The sequence below is a fragment of the Nymphaea colorata genome, chromosome 3 (genome assembly GCF_008831285.2).
Source record: "Nymphaea colorata isolate Beijing-Zhang1983 chromosome 3, ASM883128v2, whole genome shotgun sequence".
In the NCBI taxonomy this organism is placed as follows: Eukaryota; Viridiplantae; Streptophyta; class Magnoliopsida; order Nymphaeales; family Nymphaeaceae; genus Nymphaea; species Nymphaea colorata.
This window is the reverse complement of record NC_045140.1, coordinates 22,462,574-22,477,977: the sequence shown is the minus strand read 5'-3', so window position 1 is coordinate 22,477,977 and position 15,404 is coordinate 22,462,574. Positions and strand designations below refer to the sequence as shown.

Below are 15,404 nucleotides of genomic sequence, written 5' to 3'. Positions count from 1 at the left end.
GAGAACGCCTAAGGCAGGGGCCATGAGGGAGACTTTGGGCTTTTAAAAGAAAAGATTGTCTGGATGTTTTTATTGACGGAGCCAGAAAAATTTTCTAGAGGGGCACTAATTCACACATTTTTCATATTTGAAGTGGCACTTCTATATAAAACAAAGTAAATATTAGAAAACCTTAATGTAAAAATGAAGGAAAATGGAGGGGATGGTGTGGGCAACTGCCCACACTAGTCATTATGTGGCTCTGCCACTGGATGTTTTTCTAGCTAGGTCGAAAGAGAGTTCTAACATCAACCTACTCGAGAAAGGACATACCCACTAGCCAGCTTTAGTCCTCTGCCAAGTGACACTCTCTTTCAAATTTGTAATGCTGCATTAGTTTTGATGACATTTGCAGGTGGCCCCTGCCTGACTGAGACCCATATAAGGTGTGTTTCACAAGAACTTTTCTCCTAGTCTTGAATAGCCGAAGAAAAATGCCCTCGAGTTGTTCCTTGTTGGAAAAGCAAAGATATGTGTGTCAAGTAGGCAAAGATATGAGAATCAAGAAGGCATAATTAATTGATTGTTGAACTATGTGAACTTGAAGCATCAGTTTTTGGCCTAAGATACACAACATCTATCTAGGAAACTACGTGGATGATTCTTTATTTGCAAGTGTCCATTCAAATTGTGAAAAAACAATATGTAATTTCTCTTCCTTTGCTTTCCTTTTTTATTTATAAATTGCTTCTGGACTCTGTAGCCATGCACTAGAAGAATGGTAACGCGCAAAAAAATTAGTTTCCTTCAGAAATGAAAGAGAACCATCCCCTCGTGGACATTTGACATCCTAGGCTCGGCCTTTTCTGGACTTCTATTTGTTTTAATGCCCATCGTCCCAATTCTATGCTCATATAAATCCCCCTTATAAACAGTTAGGTTACATATTCCTTTTTCATGTATAAAATTGACAGAATCCGATTCTCGACACAACCTAAACAATTTATGTAGATATTTCACCATCACAGATGGTCTGAGCATATTAATGATTTGACATAAAGTACAAGTCTATTTTACATCATGAACCAGATATACCTTTTCCACAACCGGGGGTCTGGGGCACATGCATTTGCCAGAATGAAGATGAGAAAATCTGGTTATTTATAAAAACTAGGTTTTGGGTGTATTTCCCAAACTAAAAAAAAAAAAAAACATTTTGAAAACTCATTAAAAAACTTAGTTTTCATAAAACCAAGTTTTCAAAAAACTAGATTACATATAAGGGTGTCATGCAAAAGCCACCCAAATTGGTGATGTGCACTGTGATAGGAGAGAGTGAAGAGGTTGACAAGATGAGGATATCAACAAAAATCAGAAGTCAAATGGAGCTGAACGCATTTTTTTGCGAAAAATGTACAGGATGGGATGGTCAACCAAGATAACTGCGGAGGTTACATTTGATCAACACCCTCACTGTCATATCCTATCTTCTTCACCAAATCATGAACTACATTCTTCTCTTATCGTTATTCAAATATCCTTAGTGCAAAGTCAAGATTGCACACTTTAAGAACTTGACTTGTAACTTAGGTAAGGAATCAGCATTCCACTGTGGTGGTTCACCTACATTTAATTCCGAAACAGTTTCTACTCGAAGCAACATGCAGCAGCCCCCCAACACCTGCATTTACGAGCCAGAAAGAGATTGTACGCCGGAAAATGGCGCGTTAGAAGAAAAATGGGCCAAAAATGTCCAGGCACCAGCCTGGCGACCTCTTTTGAGGCACATGCATAGGGCCGTGGGCTAATAAAAGTTCCATGGCCGCTTCTTAGGGTTCAAGGATGACAATTTATAAATGAGCACATGGCACAAGTGTATACAGACACGCATACATATAACGACCCGATTAAAATCACTGACATATATATATGACTACAATTTTAACAAGATAAAAATTGGATTTCACGAAGTGCATGCATTAAGAGTGGACGAGCCACCAAGTCTTAATAAGACGACATGAAAAAACTCAGAGAGGGTGGAAATGTAATACAAAGGATCCAACTTCACACCTTTTACATTCTCCGTTCATCACCTCCTCATCACCTGTGGGGGCATCAAAGCAGGATAGATATTTGAACCAAATTTTTACATGAAAAACTGCATACATAATAATAAGCTAAAAACTTCTGTTCGGAACATATTTGGGGAGAATAACTGAGCAATTCAAGTGTCGGTTCATATAAATCAATAAGCAAATAACAACTGGACAGTTGCTACTGTCGAAAAAAGGGCAGATGATATTATACATTCCAGCTGTAGTTAGTTGCTACTGTTGAAAAAAGGGCAGAAGATATTATACATTCCAGCTGTCAAAACTTAATTCACTCTATGCATAGGCACAAGAAGCTCATGAAGTCTACGATACTTGGGCCCCCAAGATTTTCCACCAAGTTGAGTAATTGAATTTGGAATCCTGGATTAGGGTCATCACATTAAAACTAGAATTCGTGTTTACTTCAAAACAGGGAAATTCTGATCCGCTAGGATCCAAAGACATTATTATGAAATCACCTAAAATTCCAACCACAGGATCAAAGCCCAGCAAGAAAGCTCATCAGTGAAAGTAAAGAAACCGGGAGTCTACTAGACTAGACGTGGACCAGTAATTGCTTACTTCCGGTCCATGCCATCTATTCTTGGGGACATCAGCCAGCAAAACAAAGGCCTTCTCCTGAAACAAGAACCCCTCATGATCGATAAACGGGGAAGCATGATATTTCATATTTCCAGTTTCATATAATGTAGCATTTGTGAATTCACAAAATAACTTGGTGGGTTGCTTTTGCCCGCCATTATCATTGCTGGGGCATGCTGTCAGAGCCTATTTTCTAGGTGGGCCAAATAATAACCCACAAAATCAAAACAAAAGCTTCGAGGGTCGGAGACTCGTTTAAAAGGCCCCCTATGTAAATCCATTGTGTACGCTTGAAAGAAATCATGATTCCACGCTCAGTCAAGGCGTAGAGATCCTCTTCCATCGCGCTCTTCCTGGTAAGGCTGAAACGAGCGGATCAGGTCGGTTGGAAGGCTGTAGTTGCGGCTGTGGCTGGCCTTCTCGCTTGGGCAGTATGGATCCGACAGATTCTCGTCCTTGTTAGATTCTTCTGACCTTAAGCCCCTTCGATATCTGCAGTTTTAAGGCAAAGTAAAATGATATCTTGTGATATTGCACCAAGATGAAATCCAGATAAAATGACAACCTTCCAGAGGAAAGGAAACAAGCATCAGGTTGAAGCTGTGACAGATCTGTCAAGATGGATCATTACCTACGCCTAAACCTGGAGTCATATCTCCCCAGTAAAAAGGGACTTGAACAGCCAGTGAAATATGTCATGCTTTCTGACGAAGGCGAGCTAGTCTGCAAAATGTTTGAACATTAAATGCGTGAATAAAGCCTCATGGAAATTAGTTAGAAACTCAACGAACATAATTTATTGTCTTAGTATAACGAAATTATCTAATATAACTCAACGAAAATTTATTGTCTTCATATCACGGAATTATCTAATATAAGATTCCAGTAACAATCTAGAGGGTTCCAAAAGCGGGCAACTCATGGTGATGGTACAAGTTAAAACTGAAAACTTTAGAGTGAGAATTTGAAACATTTAAAGTTCAACAGAAACATCATTAGACGGGACACCGATGGAAGGGACTGTTTTTAACTCCTGAAATTCGAAGGAACCTTTGGGCTGGATCAACGTGACAGAATAATACAGGTAGCGCAGGGAAGAAGTCAATCTCTTGCCCATCATAATTAAGCTTTCCCTGAAGAAAGAGAAGAAAAAGCAAGTCATACCTCCGAGTCACCAAAATTTTCTGTTTTAACGACGCCAATATCATCCGCACTTGAAATCTGTTTTCCCTTTTTCTTAAGAGCAAGTGCACATTTGCAACTGAAAAATAAGAGCATAGTCCCAAGCAAGAGAGTTGTGACGAATCCCAAAACTATAGCCGCTCCTAGAGCTGTCAGTTTCCAAAAAAATGGCATAGGGAAAGGGTCAGATAATTGCGCTACAAGACAAGGTACCCCCTTGCAAATTGAAATCACAGAAAGGACTAAATGATGAAGTATAGATATGGTTGGGATAATTTCTTATGCAGAAATGAACTCTTATCTATCCCATAGAGCAATTCCCCTTACTGGCTCATCCTTCTTCACCACACTACTAATATGATTCATGGTTTACGAAGGCGACATCAAAATGTGTAATCCTCTGAACTTAGTGCACATGAAACAGGTGGCACGCGTAGATAATGCTCCGAGTAAAAGAAAGATATAAATACCAAAAGATAAATGTAGCACGAACTGCAAAGGATGCACAGTAAAAATACTACCACAAACGTAATTTTAGGGTAAATATGCATAGAGAACATGCTGGACGATTTTCATAACCATGATCAATATATATGCAGCAAGAGCATTTGCAGAAAGGAATGAACGATATTCATAAGAAAATACTAGACGAACACCATTTAGATGACAAATCACTTCTTCAGTAGTTTCTAAAAGAAATGTCATCAAAACGCCTCCAAGAACCAGAATGCAATCAAACCACTTCTAGGTGAAGCGCCAGTCCCTTCCAAAAACAATCTCGTCCCACAAAAAAACTTCTAATGTAAATTGTGTCAAATATAATGGGTTCGATTGCTGCAGTTCAAATTTTCACATTTTAAATAATTCCTGAGCCAACTTCATATTTGGACTTCTTGAAACCTCATTCATTAATGCGGGCCTACAACCAGGACTGGAGTTCCCAAAAAGCAGTTCAAAACCACTTTTTAAAGCGAAATCAAGGGGTTTCAGAAGAACAATTTGCGAAGCTGCTAGGTACCCAAAAACATCAAGCAGCTGCTTTTTACAATAACGGAACCGGCTTCAGAGGTCATAATCCTCTCTAGCACCAGAGCAGTTCGGTTCCCGCTCACACTTAGCTGCTGATTCTCATTCTTGATATTGTGCTTGGTCCGAGCATTTGCTCATCACTGTTCCGGCTGCTAATATAGGATCAGAGTTGCAACTGAGGTGGTACACTACTCAATCCAACGGTCTATTCAATCATGTCCTTAACCACCAAGATGTAATAATGTCGTATCCCTTTTTTTGCATCATTTTCACCTTGCACAACACCAATCCTCTTTGGCCAAATCAACCTCGGGCATAATTTTATGCAATTTTTCAACAAAGTCCATTTTAACTGCACAACTGTCACCTGCCTGATACCGCCATACTTTCCTCCGCATTTTCTGTGAAGAACTCTTCTAGAACCACGATACCATTACCATATCATGGTACATAATCTTATTTTTCCGTCTAATCGTCAAAGTTCTTAGCCGCACGCGTTTGGTATGGCTTTTTCCGTGCAAGCAACGAATACACTGAAAAATGAATGGCTTACTGTTCATGAATATGAGGACGGGTCTGAAAATGATCGGAAAAACACTATACCCAACACAATACAGGAACCCTATTAAGCATTCTCTCTCTCTCTCTCTCTCTCGCATGTTGAAGCCAGAGTATATGTCTCATAATCTGCAATCAGAAAACAGTAGCTTTATCATCTTCAGTGTCTTTCAGCTGATCATGCGTTTGAATATACTTACAGCGGGCTAAAAGTGGTCTCAGTGGGCCTCTTTTGATGATATCGATATTGATTCTTGTGAGAAGTGGTGCTGTTTTCATCCAACTACAGTCTTCCGGATAACAACCATAGTTGCCCATGTCATTCACTGTGATAGTCAAAACAGCACCTGTAGCTCTGCCCTGGATACAGTAATGTCTGCACTCAGTTGGAGTTCTTGGGATATCGAACAACTCGCTGTACTGTTATAAAAAAGCAAAAGATGCATTCCATGCTATATGACTACCTGATATAAGACATGCTGCAATGCATTGTTGCATTCCTCAATTTTTCCACGAAATCTGATTCCTTTCCCTTCAATAACAACATGATCTTTGATGATGACAAAGAAATCAAGGGGCTGCCAGTGGTTGCTCCCCTTCAATTTCAATTCAACAGTATCAATAACGCTGACATGTAGTCTAGCAATCAGCACCCCAGAGCTAACTTCCATCGAAAGAGCAAGTATGAACTGATTAATATCTGAAACAACAATTTGGGAAAAAGGTAGTCGTTATAGTTGAACAAAGATTAAACGTAACCAGAGCTGCTAGAACTAACGTGGAAAGGAATGGGCTGCCTTTTTCTATTAGCCAGTTATACATATTTCCTTCAAAATGGAAATACTCCCATGCTCAAAGATTATTTAAGCCATGTAGACCTTATCAGTGATTGTCAACCATGAGTTTGAATTGGTAGACTCTTCCATATTTCAAAACCAAGCCAGGTATGGATTCTGGCGCAATTCTCATGAAGTTAATTAAGACCTTAAACTCTACCTAAAGGGACTCAAGTGCTGATACTGCATGTGGAATGAAGGTTCTTTACACTTTACAGGTATAAACATGCTTTCAGCCTCTCGTTATTTCTTAGAGGCAAAACATGATTTAAAGTTCATAGGACCGTGATTTGAATTTATTTTCTTAACTGACATACATGCATGCACGACAAACCTGGAAAATAGATGCTATCTGGATCTCCAATAGAGAAGTCAAAATTGTCAACCTCCTTGTCATAGATTTGCATTCCATTGGTGAATTCCTCACCCTTCAGGATGAAATATTTAGGAGCAGTGACATATGGAGGATCATTGACTGGCTCCACTAAAATTGGCACTTGAGCATATTGTACGCCATATCTGTTTTTCAATGATATGGTCATCACATCTGTTCCAAAGAAGTTTTTGTTTCTGCAGAAAATGAAAAGAGATTAGAATAAACCAAAGTGAAAATTACATACTATCTTTCTAGGTATAATTGCAAAAAGTCAACATGTTTCAATGCTAGTCCACAAGAACACAACTATGCACGATTTTCAAATATTTGCTTAGGAGCACCAGGCACTAGTTAAATGAGATCAAGACCTAAACAAAGTGTAGGTTGACATGGGTAGAAAGGTCCTGAAAAGTTGGATGCACAAGTTTTTCATTATCAACTGAACTGCATTTACGAAGATGCAAATGATGCGCATGTCGTGCAGGCAACAAACCTAACTCATGTCATTACTAGGAATGAAATTAATGAAGAACCTGGAAAAGAGGAACAAAAGGATTTACCAAGAAAGTTAATACTGAACCAACACCCTCTAGTAAAGCAACTGATCACGCTAATGTCCATAATGAAATAATTGCCCTCATAAAGTACAGATCTGAAAAATATACCATTTTTCTTCTGCATTTCCGATATTTGATGTAGTCAAAATAACATCTCACATCAATGAAGTAATACAGGACATTTCTGCTGAAAGTAAAACATTTTAGGAGGTATTGAAACGTCAGTCATCTGTGAACTTTTTATTTTTCCCACTATGATGATGCACTTATAAGTGCATTTTACAACTCACAACCATTGTAAAGAAAATAAATTGTTGTTTGGAGATTTTCTTGTTGAATACCCACAAAACCTAATAATTGTGGCGTACAGTCTTAGGCATGTACTTGTGACAGATTTCCATCCAATTTTATTTGATTTTGCAAGTATCTCATGACATTCATTTAGTACTGCAGCTTGAAGATGGAAGTACTTGAGATATGTGGTGTTAGGTCCAAGACTCCAAGTTGTGTGATGAGATATATGTGGATGGGGTTTGGTTGTTGATTCCTTTAAGCTTTCTTCATTATTCACTTTCCTAGCACTGTTTCTCTTTCATTCTCTTTTCTATCCTTCTGGTCCCTCTCCCCTATTTCTTCTATTGATCATGCAGGAACCAAATACAAAATATGAACATCAGAATCAAACATGTTCAAACTTGGAATATCCTGTTCCTGTACTTTAATTTTGTCTCTGCAGATATCCCACCAGCACATTCTGCACATAACATAAAAGCTACACACAGTACACAGCATTAAATAATGTGCATTCAACAATCAAAGCAATAACTAATGATCATACAACATGCAAGAAGATGAAAAAAATACATTCAAAATCATTGAGAGAAATACATGGTTCCAATGAAGCCAGACATTTGCGTGGGAGAGAGATACATGGTAACACCAATATCATCCAACCATAAGAATTAATGTCTATAGATTTAGTCAAAATCAAGTTACGATCTTTGAAATTTGCAGTCTGCCTTGAAATATAAAATTGATAGGATGGCCATAACACTAAATACGCTAAATATTACCCGAGATATTGAATTGACTGAAGAGCTGAATTAATTACTTCAAGAGGCCCAACAAGAAGAACCTCCTCTATTAACCTCTCCCTTCTCAAGGTAGAAATTTCAACTTGGTAGCTATGAAAGTCTGTCTGCCAGCTCTGTAGAGAAGATGAGGAAAACAAAATCGAGCCAGACTGGGTACTGAGAGTAACGGATATGTTCTCCATTATATTGGAATACTTAATCTCAAATCCAGAATAACCTCTGAAAGAAAATTCAGTTGTGTAAAATGGATGTGGCTAATGAAGCTTTTCAGAAGAAATTTAGTTGCCAATAATAAATATACAAGATAAAAGAAAAAAGGTGAAAGCTCAATGTTTAAGAAGTTCAACAAATTTTACCCGAATCTGGGGCATACAACGTCCTCCACTGCTTGCAGCTGCACTGGTAAAGAACTAAATTGAGGAGGGCTGTTGAGTACAGATATCATAATAAATCCCGTAGCAACATTATCATTTGCATCAGATATGGTGAAAGAGAACGTGTCATTTCCAAAAAAACCTTTATATGGTGTATATCTAAGCAGCGTACCATGTTGAAGGAGTGTTCCATAGTGTGGCTGCAACGAAAGGGAGGAAGAGGGTAGGTGGCAGAGAAAGAGCAATTCAGTCCATGGAAAAAGGGAATGATACCTTTTACTAAGGATTGTCATTATTAATGAAAAACTGTAATACAAGCAAACATAAGTGTTGCAAAAGAATATCTCTGCATAAATTGCGTCCGATGCTCTACCTGCTACTGCATTCATCATCAGGGCATTAATAATCAAATTTCCAGATAGATTGACTCTTCTATGTTCTTATTTCAGATGTGTCTCTACCAGTTGTCAGCTAGGTCTACTTGTGTAATCAAATGATATCATACACAATGATCAAGAGCTGAAACTGGTATAAGAAGGGGGAGGGGAATGTGTTTCTCAGTCAAAATATGAACAGCATTGCTACAAAACATAAGAAGGTAAATGGTCATATAGCTGATGTCGAAGAAGTAAAATATGATCAGCCAAAGAATACAAAATCCACTCAATATCACTTTTATTCCTAACCTTAGGAGTTCCAAGAATACTGATATTTGCACTTGAGAAACGCACAGCTGTCTGTATATCGAAAGCTACTGATTCATCCTCCCAAATTGAAAGACTAAGGTTTTTTGCTTCAGGAAAATGATCGCCTGTTTAAATATTATAATAACCATCAATATATAAAACCACAATATTACAAAAAGTGAAAGTATAATGTATGAAAATGAACAGGGTAAATTGTTCTACCAACTAAACTGATAAATACACATGTGATTCATGATCTAATAAGTCATTAACATGGACCTAGTCACACCATGATGCACTCATTTGCATCCTTCATAGTGCTGGAATGACTGATCCAGCTGATTCCAAGATATTGAATAAATACAGAATATTGAATAAATACCTAGTTACAGCCTTCGTAAGGCATAATAGTCACCTTAAGAAATCTCCCAGTTAAGGTGTCCAGGTAGGCTAAAAACACCATATATATCTGCTGATGAAAGTTCAACCTGAAGTTGTTCTGTATCATCATTGTCAAATATGACAAAGGGTACTTTTCTGAAGAATTTGTAGATTTTTAGTGCATTTACATGTTAAAAGCAATTGTAATCATTTTGTCTGAGTAACAATCTAAAAGCACATCAAAGAGAAAGGGCTGAACTGCATAATTCCTATTCACTGGCCATCAGTTTCTTCACATATAGCAATTATGAAACTACGGTATGAACATGTATCTATGTGTGTGCATGTAGACAGAGTTGTGATAAGATCATTGCACTTGAGAAGACTACAAGAAAAAGGATGGCATAACCGTTGTAACTTTGAAGCCTGAACTTCAAAGGGACAAGGATTATGGTATAAGATTGTCCAACAGAAAAGATCTCAAGCAAGAAATGACTTACTATCATATGCTTGGACTTCAAATGGACAAGGATCTAACTTTTGGTCCTGATATAAGATACATACTTCATAGTTTCCTGTTTGGTTTGCCACATAATACCCCACATACGATCCATTCTCGTAGTCCTCAAACAAGCCACTTGTAAAACTCGAGCTGAGTTTGGGATCAACAACAAATCTCAGCTTTGACTTTTGGGAATAGACAGGATTCATGAAGGAATCAGTAAGTTGAATCAGGACTGCATTGTCAACCTGACTTCTTACCGCACGGTTAATCTTTTGAATGCTTGAAGTATTAACATCAACCTTTCCTACAACTCAAAGAATGTGAGTTTGTTAGGCACCATAATCAAACTTGAAACACAAGCACACATTTAGAGCAGGAAAATACAGAAAGATGCAGACATTATTTCAGACGACTGTATTGAAGAAACACAAAGTGAAGATATTGCAGTAAAATGAAGTAACTGCATGTAGACTTCTATGACAGGAGGAAGCAAAGATACAGTCAAGATTTAAATGTACAGCCCATATACATACATGACAAACACTCAAAAAATGAGAATGGTAATGGAGAGATAAATAGACCTGGTGACACGTCCAATGTAAATGATTTTCCAGAATTCAAAGGAATATTTCCACAGAACACCCAAACTTCATAAATTCCAGACTTTTCTGTTGCATAACTGACGTTGAAAGTAGAGCTTTCCACCTTACCTCTATCAAGCTGCAAGCTTAACAGGATATTCATATCAAAGAATGCCAATTGTTGTACTTTGTGATGAAATGCAAAAGGATAACCTTACTGTGTCATTCATGGTACTAGACAATGCAAAATTATTAATATCAACCCACTTAACACAGTGAATGGATCCTCCGGTTGAATCTGGAAGGCAACCTGTAAAGCTAATGGTGTTAGAATTTCCAAAACAGTGCCTTTAAAAGCTTGTTTTCCAGTAAACTGAATGAAAATTAAATTTCTCAAATAGTCTAGAAGGAACAATAATTGAAATGCCTTGTTGCTTCAAATGCATTTTGTTCATTGTTCCGCAAATTTTAAATATATAAATATGTAACAGAAATAAAGAGAAAGATAATAACGGGTATCCAGAAATGAATAGTATATAGCACAATGACCAAAAGACTTGGTTAACAGACTACTTCAATTAACATACCATCTATATTTAAAATAAGCTGTACAGACTTATTAAAATAAGATCATGCCGAAGTAACTTTATATCTTCCAAACTCTCGCACCTAAAATTTGGTTAATTTTCCTAAATTAACTGTGCCACCATATTTGAAGTCAAACTTTGAGTAGAGATCTACTCCACCTACTTGAATATAAGACCTGAATTTTGTGAAATCTCCAGAATAATCAAGAAAGATTAAAAAGTATATGAACTTACTGTTTGGAAGCAGCAAACCTGATATATTTGGAAGCACACTGTAAGAGTCACTTCTCCTTAAAATTTGTACTCGAAGCCTTGTTAGTTCAATAGGAGAAGGGTTATGATAAGCGTCTTCAAGATAAATAGAAAAGTAAGAAACCCGACCAGCAACTGAGACTGCTAGGCCAGATCCGTTCACAACACTGTTTGAACCATGGCAATAGCCTGCACATGTGTCCAGCATTTGGTTCACAACAAGATCATAAGGGTCAGTATCCAAAAAGCTGAAGATGTCTTCTCTAGTAGATTGAAAAAGTTATAAAAAAATTGTTAAATAATAACTGCAAGCAAAAAGAAGTATAGCATTTACTTGATTGAAGCTTTAGATGAGTAGTATAAAACATGGTAAAATTATCTTACCAAAGCACATAAAAATGCTGACAGAAATAGATCACAACTAGGTGGCCAAAAACAAATACAAGAGATCAATAGCATTCCTGAAGAAAGAATAGAAACAATATTGAAGTGTTGGAAGGATTCAGACATTGCAAAATTCCTCTTGCCCTCTCATTTTTAACAATGTAAGCTAATGAATCACATTCCCTTGGCTTTCTATAGGTTATCTAACAAACAAAAGTAGAGGACTATGACGCATGATTTATGGGAAAAATCTCAATATAAAAGATAACTGATTCCTAGATAAATATGTAACTTTTTGTTCATTTTGTTAACAGATAAACTTCTATAATATAATCAAATGCAACACATACATTATATTCATGAAAGATCAATTGAATTATCACACACGCTAGGACAAACAAGATTTGGCAAGCAATGGTCTTCCAAGTTATTCTGTTTTTCCTATTTAACCACATGGAGGTCTGTGAAGAGCCAGAACTTTCTAAATGGTAACATTTAGGAATAATACCTATATAAACAGTATAGTTGTATGGCATATTAAAAATGTTCTGAAGCGTCACGCTGTCAAAGATAGTTAATATGAATTCCCCTGGTTCAGTTACTGTAAAGGTCAATGACTGAATGCCTGGCCGAACCTCCTCAAAATTCGTATCTGTTATGGGGACAGATAAGTTTGTTGATTTCATCATAATATCAGCATCAAAGGAATGCCAACCCGATACTAGATTTCCATACACATCTTGCTGATATATAAAGATCTCCAACAAGGAAAACACTTGCAAAAAATTTGTTTCATGATTCCACTTGGCAAAGCACTTGGTGATATCCAAAGGTCCTAGCAAAACACAATAAATTCAAAAATTAGTAAATTAAAATTTGCAGTCACCCGTAGGACTGCCATTAATAAATGCTGAACAAGGATAAACATCAAAATGTTAAATCTTGAAATGCATAAGAAAAAAACCATTCTTTGGCTGAAACAGAATACAATGAAAATAACGGCTTCCAGAAGTTCTTAGATAAGAATACTGAAAAGCAAAAGAAAACCAAAAAGAAAAGAAAAACACATCCCTCTCTTCTTCTCCGTGAATTTTCATCTGTTGATAACATGCAGTTTATTTTATATTAATTTAAATTCATTGCGTTTTATAATTGCAAGGAAGGAGAATAAAACGATGGATAGCTAAACAGGTAAATTACATTTAATCGTAATTGAGGTTCCACCTGCAGGTGCAAGTCAAGAAATTGAACTATATGAAGATAGAGACAAATATCACTATAGTAGAATCTCAAATGGAATGGATATCAAAGTTATCAAACTGAATTAAATATGAAAAAAAACAGCTAGAGTACCAGTATTATCATCTATACCTGGATTTACAAGAAAAGGCAGAGGAGATCCACGTAAAGACTGATTTTCAACCTCAACATGTAAAAAGAGGGTTCCAGCTGTTGAGATAATGAATTCAACAACAACCTGGCTGGTTTCCTCCTCCACCAAAGAAGTAACATTCAGCACATCTACGACATGACCATCTCTAGAAAACACTGACAGCATATAGTTTTGTGGCTGCCCCAAGATGTTCATTAAGGGTATGTCATTTCCGAATGCATCACTAGGACGTATGGAAATTTTAGCTTTTGATCCAGCCACAAACTCATTTTCCAAATCCTTCCATTTGACCATACAGGCAGATGGGTAGATTGGTCCTGCATTTACCAAGAAATTCAGTGTTTAGTCAATAAACTGAAGCAATTCATCCCATCTACCATTGACACGAGCAGCCCAAGCATAAAAACATAGAATTCTGAAATATTTCCAGGTGTCTGAAGACTCTGAACTGCCCCCACCAAAAATGTCGTCCTCCAATGTATCCACATGCCCAAGAAATGCTGTAATGAAAATTGTATTGAAGAAAATGATGGAAAGGCCACCACTTCAATTTCCAAACACAGAACATGCAGCTTCTATGATTATATCAAACTATATAAAGTACAAGAAAAATTTCGTAAAAGAACACTAAGAACAACAACTGTGAGAAAACATAGGTGGTATTAGCAGTACCTGCAGTGACACTAAAATGAAGTGAAGAATTGAAGAGTCCAACATGATCAGCACTGACGTTTGCAGAAAATAACCCAACCACCAACGGGGTAAATGAGATACTCCAAGAAATAGAATTTACATCAAAAGATGATGAGACACCTGATACATATGAACTGTTTCCTTTTGTTCCGTTCACGAAAAGGGTAAAAGGAATGGCATTTTCACTGGGGAATGGATTTACATCATGGCCAGCATGATCAATCATATTGACCTTGATGATTGCTATCTCACCAGCCTTGAATGTGGATGAGCCATTTAACCATCTGATGTTCATACTAGATGGTGATATTTCATCTGCAACAGAGAAAAAAGCATTGAACGTAATGAGAAGAAGAAGAGGATTTTGACTACTTCAAAAATCATTTTTCTTTGAACCTATTGGTACGGGCTATAGACGAAGCCGTAGTATTCATCTAACTGGTATAGAAGTGTTCAAAAGAATCAAAACTCTGTGCCAAAATCCCACGTCAATGAAATATCCCTTTATGGGTCAATTTAATTGTCAGGACTGGCCCTTGAAGAAGATAAAGAGATGGAATGATGCGGATGGGAATGGTTTATACGGTGGTAATCGCTCAACTGGGATAAATTTACAATTTTATGGAACCAACTAGAAAGCAAGAAAAGGTTGAGAGTACCGGTTCAGCCTATAACTTACAACTACCGCAAACAGAGAGAAAGCTTCTGCCATCTAGGTTAAGGTGCAACCAAATTCTTCCCTGTTTCGCATTCTGCAGTCTTTCTTAGTCCACAGAGCAATTCCAGGTCAGGATTTCTAAAACTGCCGTTCTTTATACGTAATAGCTAGCCATGTTTATGATTTGATTTCGGGAAAAGACTAAGCACTCACTGAAGGCACAACTTAAGCAGAAGTGTCATGATGAGCACATGTTGAAACAATCTATATCACACTTGCAACATACCGTTAGCCAATGAAAACGTAAGGGGAAGCAGGCGAAACATCAGCATGAGAAGCCAGACAACCAAGACGGTGGTGAGATCATGCTCCATTTTCTGAAATCGAAGTCACGAGCATGGATCCGCTCGCTGTCGGTTCATGACATCGATCACCATCCGAGAGCAATCGAACCAATTCAAATGGAAAGAAAAGAACGCGCTAACATTAGAATCGACGTAAGATGGAGTATAACCCAACAGTATTCTGGCACACAGAACCGCACAAGGAGAGGCGCATAAAAACGCACAAACCCTAATTCCTCGACATAATCCGAATGAACAT

At 37.4% G+C, this 15,404-nt stretch overlaps 1 protein-coding gene across 1 annotated transcript; it reads right to left on the bottom strand.

Annotated features, from left to right (window-relative positions):
- Positions 1-2,833: 2,833 nt before the first annotated feature.
- On the bottom strand, positions 2,834-14,452 carry LOC116250488 (protein GAMETE EXPRESSED 2). The gene is made up of 16 exons (XM_031624128.2): positions 14,123-14,452; positions 13,429-13,767; positions 12,566-12,892; positions 11,656-11,862; positions 11,053-11,144; positions 10,835-10,973; positions 10,249-10,557; positions 9,368-9,492; positions 8,664-8,881; positions 8,287-8,526; positions 6,615-6,850; positions 5,909-6,144; positions 5,645-5,804; positions 3,840-4,006; positions 3,307-3,398; positions 2,834-3,167 (listed from the first exon to the last, which is right to left on the bottom strand). Exons 1-16 carry the CDS (start codon positions 14,436-14,438, stop codon positions 2,990-2,992), a joined length of 3,381 nt encoding a protein of 1,126 aa, XP_031479988.1. The 5' UTR covers positions 14,439-14,452; the 3' UTR covers positions 2,834-2,989.
- Between the last annotated feature and the right edge of the window lie 952 nt (positions 14,453-15,404).

Bases quoted from the DNA above. Each gene is read 5' to 3' on its own strand.
- LOC116250488 (XM_031624128.2), bottom strand. From the start codon at position 14,438: ATGAACATCAGATGGTTAAATGGCTCATCCACATTCAAGGCTGGTGAG. The intron at 12,893-13,428 runs GTATAGATGATA...GTGTTTTGCTAG, and splicing joins GCCTTTTCTTGTAAATCCAG to GACCTTTGGATATCACCAAG. The intron at 10,974-11,052 runs GTAAGGTTATCC...TTAAGCTTGCAG, and splicing joins CTAGTACCATGAATGACACA to CTTGATAGAGGTAAGGTGGA.